Here is a 7282-nt window from a genome sequence, read left to right on the forward strand (position 1 = left end):
TCGTAACAAAACCACTTGGACGGATCTGTCTAACTGTCCTGGGGTGAACCAGCTCACCACCGCAAGACACTCGTACAAAGCCCCGAGACTCGGGGTGGGGGAGAGGGGGCGGGGGGCCGTGTTAATCGGAATATACTCGCTGCACCACGCTTCCAGCCAAGGCAAGGTGATTTATTGGTCAGGTCTGATCACACACTAACGGGCAAACCAGCTCGTAGCACACGCCTGCTTTTGTCCCATTTTGTCACACGCACCGAACGCACACAGAGTAGCAGAATCCCTCTCCCAGTCTGCCCCCACCCCCCCCCACCCCACCCCAAACACCCCTGCACTTCCCCCAAAATTCCCTTTGCAGTGTTACATCCTGATATACCCCAACCGCATCCCCCCCCCACCCCCCGCGGAGACTGAGGATAGTTTTCGGTCATCATAGAATCCCCACAGTGCAGAAGGAGAGGTCGCTTGGCCCATCAAGACTGCACTGACCACAATCCCATACAAGCCCCATCCCCATAAACATAGAACATAGAACATAGAACATTACAGCGCGGAACAGGCCCTTCGGCCCACAATGTTGCGCCGACCAGTCTTATTTTTAAAAAAAAACATTGACCCACTAATCTAAACCAATCCCAGCAGGCAGGGCATTCCAGTCCCTCACCACCCTCTGGGTAAAGAACCTGCCCCTGACATCCGTCCTATAACTACCCCCCCTTAATTTAAAGCCATGTCCCCTCGTGCTAGATTTCTCCATCCGAGGAAACAGGCTATCACCATCCACCCTATCTAAACCTCTAATCATCTTATATGTTTCAATAAGATCCCCTCTTAGCCGCCTTCTTTCCAGTGAAAACAACCCCAAATCCCTCAGTCTCTCCTCATAGGACCTCCCCTCCATACCAGGCAACATCCTGGTAAACCTCCTCTGCACCCTCTCCAAAGCCTCCACATCCTTCCTGTAATGTGGGGACCAGAACTGCACACAGTACTCCAAGTGCGGCCGCACCAGAGTTGTGTACAGTTGCAACATGACGCTGCGACTCCTAAATTCAATCCCCCTACCAATAAACGCCAAGACACCGTACGCCTTCTTAACAACCTTATCTACTTGATTCCCAACTTTCAGGGATCTATGTACACATACACCTAGATCCCTCTGCTCCTCCACTCTATTCAAAGTCCTCCCGTTAGCCCTATACTCAACACATCTGTTATTCCTACCGAAATGGATTACCTCACACTTCTCCGCATTAAACTCCATCCGCCACCTCGCGGCCCAGCTCTGCAACCTGTCCAAGTCACCCTGCAAACTTCGACACCCTTCCTCACAATCTACCACACCTCCGACTTTGGTGTCATCAGCAAACTTACTAATCCACCCAACTATACCCTCATCCAGATCATTAATAAAGATTACGAACAGCAGTGGCCCCAAAACAGATCCCTGAGGCACACCACTCGTAACCGAACTCCATGATGAATAATTACCATCAACCACCACCCTCTGTCTCCTATCTGCTAACCAATTCCTGATCCAAGTACCTAAATTACCACCAATCCCATACATCTGCATTTTCTGCAGAAGCATACCATGGTGAACCTTATCAAACGCCTTACTAAAATCCATATATACCACATCTACTGCCTTACCCCTATCCACCTCTTTGGTCACCTTCTCAAAGAACTCAATAAGGTTAGTAAGGCACGACCTTCCCGCTACAAAACCATGCTGACTATCTCGAATCAATTCATTACTCTCCAAATAACTATAAATCCTATCCCTAATAATTCTTTCTAAAACCTTGCCCACTACAGAAGTAAGACTCACTGGTCTATAATTCCCAGGGAAGTCTCTGCTCCCCTTCTTAAACAATGGGACAACATTCGCTGTCCTCCAATCTTCCGGTACTATACCAGAGACCAACGACGACCTGAAGATCAGAGCCAGTGGCTCTGCAATCACCTCTCTTGCCTCCCATAGAATCCTAGGGTAAATCCCGTCTGGACCAGGGGACTTATCTATTTTCAACCCATCTAGAATATCCAACACATCCTCTGTATCAACTACAATACTTTCTATTTTACACCCCTTCACCCCAGTGACCTCCTCAGCTACATTCATATCGTCCTGCGTGAACACCGAAGAGAAATAATGGTTCAATGCCTCTCCAATCTCTTCCGGTTCCACACACAACATCCCCCTACTGTCTGTAACTGGCCCTAATCTTGCCCTGACCAACCTTCTATTCTTAACATACCTATAGAATGCCTTAGGATTCTCCTTAATCCTATCAGCCAAAGTCATCTCATGCCCTCTTCTAGCCCTTCTTAACTCCCTCTTCAACTCCCTCCTAGCCAATCTAAAGCTTTCTACTGCACTACCCGAGCCCTCAAGCCTCATCCGAACATAAGCCTCCTTCTTCTTCCTAACCAACAAATCAACTTTTTTTGTGCACCACGGTTCCCTAGCCCTACCAATTCCTCCTTGCCTGACAGGGACATACCTATCACAGACCCACAGTAGCTGCTCCTTGAAAAAACTCCACATTTCAGACGTTCCTAGTCCCTGTAACCTCCTAGTCCAACCAATGCTTCCTAATTCTCTCCTAATGGCCTCATAATTACCCTTCCCCCAGCTAAAACTACTGACATGCATTTACCCTGCGAATCCCCCCCTGAAATTTGGGGCAATTTAGCACGGCCAATCCACCTAACCTACACATCTTTGGATACCAAGGGGCAATTTAGCATGGCCAATCCACCTAACCTGCACATCTTTGGACACTAAGGGGCAATTTAGCATGGCCAATCCACCCTAACCTACACATCTTTGGACACTAAGGGACAATTTAGCATGGCCAATCCACCTAACCTACACATCTTTGGACACTAAGGGACAATTTAGCATGGCCAATCCACCTAACCTACACATCTTTGGACACTAAGGGGCAATTTAGCATGGCCAATCCACCCTAACCTACACATCTTTGGACACTAAGGGACAATTTAGCATGGCCAATCCACCTAACCTACACATCTTTGGACACTAAGGGGCAATTTAGCATGGCCAATTCACCTAACCTGCACATCTTTGGACACTAAGGGACAATTTAGCATGGCCAATCCACCTAACCTGCACATCTTTGGACACTAAGGGGCAATTTAGCATGGCCAATCCACCTAACCTGCACATCTTTGGACACTAAGGGGCAATTTAGCATGGCCAATCCACCTAACCTACACATCTTTGGACACTAAGGGACAATTTAGCATGGCCAATCCACCCTAACCTGCACATCTTTGGACACTAAGGGACAATTTAGCATGGCCAATCCACCTAACCTACACATCTTTGGACACTGAGGGACAATTTAGCATGGCCAATCCACCTAACCTGCACATCTTTGGACACTAAGGGGCAATTTAGCATGGCCAATCCACCCTAACCTGCACATCTTTGGACACTAAGGGGCAATTTAGCATGGCCAATCCACCTAACCCGCACATCTTTGGACTGCGGGAGGAAACTGGAGCACCTGGTGGAAACCCATGCAGACACGAGGAGAACGTGCAAACTCCACACAGACAGTGGCCCGAGCCGGGAATCGAACGTGGGTCCCTGGCGCGTGAGGCTTGTCACACAGGTTGGCTTAGAAAGGAGTGTCGCTTGTACGTGGTGCTATTGGTTGGGAACTGAGGCTCCCGTTAGTGGGGGGTAGGAGTTGTGGGGGAGGGCTGGGGGTTGGGCACATGTCTGGGCACAGGGCTTCCGTCCGCTCTGATCTAACCCCGGTGTCCTCTGTCCCCCCCCACCCCCCAGGTTTCCCTGACGGCTCCGCGATGGACACCCTCCTCCTGGGGTTGGTGCTGGCCGGGAGCCTGGCGGCGGTGGGCCAGTCCTGCCCCTTCCACTGCACGTGCCAGAACCTGTCCGAGTCCCTCAGCACCCTGTGCGCCAACAAGGGCCTCCTCTTCATCCCCCTCAACATCGACCGGCGCACGGTGGAGCTGCGGCTGGCCGACAACTTCATCCGGGCGGTGGAGCAGCAGGACTTCCTCAACATGTCGGGCCTGGTGGACCTCACCCTGTCGCGCAACACCATCAGCTTCATCCAGCCCTTCGCCTTTGCCGACCTGGAGAGCCTGCGCTCCCTGCACCTGGACAGCAACCGGCTGGCGGCCCTGCTGGAGGACAACCTGAGCGGGATGGTCAACCTCCAGCACCTCATCGTCAACAACAACCAGCTGAGCAGCATCGTGGCCTCCGCCTTCGACGACTTCCTGCTGACCCTGGAGGACCTGGACCTGTCCTTCAACAACCTGCAGACGGTGCCCTGGGAGGCGGTGCGGGGCATGGTCAACCTCCACACCCTCAACCTGGACCACAACCTCATCGAGTACGTCATGGCGGGGGCCTTTGCCGACCTCTTCAAGCTGGCCCGGCTGGACATGACCTCCAACCGGCTCCAGACGCTGCCCCCGGACTCGCTCTTTGCCCGCTCGCAGACCGGGGTGGTCAGCCCCACGCCGTACACCCCCACCATCGCCCTCAGCTTCGGGGGGAACCCGCTGCACTGCAACTGCGAGCTGCTCTGGCTCCGGCGCCTGGCCAGGGAAGATGACATGGAGACCTGCGCCACGCCCGCCCCACTGGCCGGCAAGTACTTCTGGTACATCCCGGAGGAGGAGTTCGTCTGCGAGCCCCCCCTCATCACCCGGCACACCCACAAGGTCTGGATCCTGGAGGGCCAGCGGGCCACCCTCAAGTGCCGGGCCGTCGGCGACCCCGAGCCCGCCGTCCACTGGGTGTCGCCGGAGGACAAGATCGTCTCCAACTCCTCCCGGGTCACCTCCTACCGCAACGGCACGCTGGACATCCTGGTGACCACGGTGCGGGACGGCGGCCCGTACACCTGCTTCGCTGCCAACGCCGCCGGAGAGTCCACGGCGCTGGCCGAGCTGAGGATCATCCCCCTGCCGCACCGGGGCAACGGCACTGCCCGGGCGCCGCACCGCGACCCGGGCTCCTCCGACATCACCACCTCCAACAAGCCCGCCGCCAACGGCACCGAGGGCCGGAGGGGGGCCGACGGGAGGGTGGCGGTGCTGGACGTGACGGCCACCACCGCCCTGGTGCGCTGGCCCGTCGCCAAGCCCCAGCACGGTGTCTGGATGTACCAGATCCAGTACAACTCCTCGGTGGACGAGACCCTGGTGTACAGGTAAGACTGTGCCCCCCCGTGACCCTGGTACATAGAACATAGAACATTACAGCGCAGAACAGGCCCTTCGGCCCACGATGTTGCGCCGACCAGCTTTTAAAAAAAAAACAACACTAACTCACTAACCTAAACCAATCCCTTTCCATCCATAAACCTATCCACGGATCTCTTAAACGCCCCCAAACTAGGCGCATTTACAACTGCAGCAGGCAGGGCATTCCAACCCCTCACCACCCTCTGGGTAAAGAACCTACCCCTGACATCAGTCCTATAACTACCCCCCCTTAATTTAAAGCCATGCCCCCTCGTGCTAGATTTCTCCATCCGAGGAAAAAGGCTATCACTGTCCACCCTGTCTAAACCTCTAATCATCTTATATGTTTCAATAAGATCCCCTCTTAGCCGCCTTCTTTCCAACGAAAACAACCCCAAATCCCTCAGTCTCTCCTCATAGGACCTCCCCTGCATACCAGGCAACATCCTGGTAAACCTCCTCTGCACCCTCTCCAAAGCCTCTACATCCTTCCTGTAATGTGGGGACCAGAACTGCACACAGTACTCCAAGTGCGGCCGCACCAGAGTTGTGTACAGTTGCAACATGACGCTGCGACTCCTAAATTCAATCCCCCTACCAATAAACGCCAAGACACCGAATGCCTTCTTAACTACCTTATCTACTTGATTCCCAGCCTTCAGGGATCTATGTACACATACACCTAGATCCCTCTGCTCCTCCACACTATTCAAAGTCCTCCCGTTAGCCCTATACTCCACACATCTGTTATTCCTACCGAAATGAATTACCTCACACTTCTCCACATTAAACTCCAGGTAAGACTGTGCCCCCTGTGACACCGGGTGTACAGGTAAACCTGTGCCCCCCCCGTGACCCTGGTGTACGGGTAAGACTGTGCCCCCCTGTGACCCTGGCGCACAGGTAAGACTGTGCCCCAGTGACCCTGGTGTACAGGTAAGACTGTGCCCCCTGTGACACCGGGTGTACAGGTAAACCTGTGCCCCCCCGTGACCCTGGTGTACGGGTAAGACTGTGCCCCAGTGACCCTGGTGTACAGGTACATCTGTGCCCCCTGTGACACCGGGTGTACAGGTAAGCCCGTGCCCCCCCCGTGACCCTGGTATACAGGTAAGCCCATGCCCCCCCCGTGACCCTGGTGTACAGGTAAGACTGTGCCCCCTGTGACACCGGGTGTACAGGTAAGACCGTGCCCCCCCCGTGACCCTGGTATACAGGTAAGCCCATGCCCCCCCCGTGACCCTGGTGGGAGGGTGAGCTGCGAGGAGGACACACAGAGGTGGTTCGGACAGGCTGAGCGTGTGGGCAATACGCGTTGGCTTCCACTAATGGAGTGAACATCCCCAGACCCTCCGGCGTCTGTTGGGATACACTGAGGGAGAGCTTAGCGTGTCTCTGGGCACTGAGATGGTCTTGGAAACATTTTTCCTTCGACTGTCACTCACCCGATGGGCTGAAGGGCTTTTTGCGACTGTGCCGCAGACCTCTGTGACAATGCTACGTCACCGGGACCTCGTGCTCTGAGGGATTGCGACACCTCGCCAACCCAAACACCGATCGGAATGACTTTCTCAACCCAGATACATCCTCAGAACCCACACCAGCATCCCACTGCACTCAACATTCACTATCGGACAGGCTCCAAGAACCAAAAAAACGGTACCCCTGTCTCAATAACCTCCCTCGCTGCTGCTCAGGGGAGGCAGTGGCCTGGTGCTGCTTGCTATTGCTAGACGATTAATCCAGAGACTCAGCTAATGTTCTGGGGGCCCCGGGTTCGAATCCCAACACGGCAGGCGGTGGGATTCGAATTCAATACAAAATATCTGGGATTAAGAATCTACTGATGACCCACTGTTGGGAAAAACCCATCCGGTTCCCTTTAGGGGAGGAAATCTGCCGTCCTTACCCCGGTCTGGCCTACACGTGACTCCCAGAGCCACACGGCCAATGTGGTTGATTCTCAACCGCCCCTCCAAGGGGCAACTAGGGATGGGCAATAAATGCTGACCCGGACAGCGACGCC

The 7282-nt window shown here is 54.3% G+C and overlaps 1 protein-coding gene across 1 annotated transcript in view; it reads left to right on the plus strand.

Annotated features, from left to right (window-relative positions):
• Positions 1–5226, plus strand: part of LOC145339576 (leucine-rich repeat and fibronectin type-III domain-containing protein 2-like) — a 10317-nt gene extending 5091 nt beyond the window's left edge. The window contains exon 2 of the mRNA XM_080184069.1: positions 3821–5226. Coding sequence (XP_080040195.1) covers positions 3821–5226 — 1406 coding nt within the window. The remainder of the gene's footprint in view (positions 1–3820) is intronic.
• The last annotated feature ends 2056 nt before the right edge of the window (positions 5227–7282 follow it).

Source organism: Carcharhinus amblyrhynchos, unplaced genomic scaffold (genome assembly GCF_965287045.1).
Source record: "Carcharhinus amblyrhynchos unplaced genomic scaffold, sCarAmb.v2.hapA scaffold_546, whole genome shotgun sequence".
In the NCBI taxonomy this organism is placed as follows: Eukaryota; Metazoa; Chordata; class Chondrichthyes; order Carcharhiniformes; family Carcharhinidae; genus Carcharhinus; species Carcharhinus amblyrhynchos.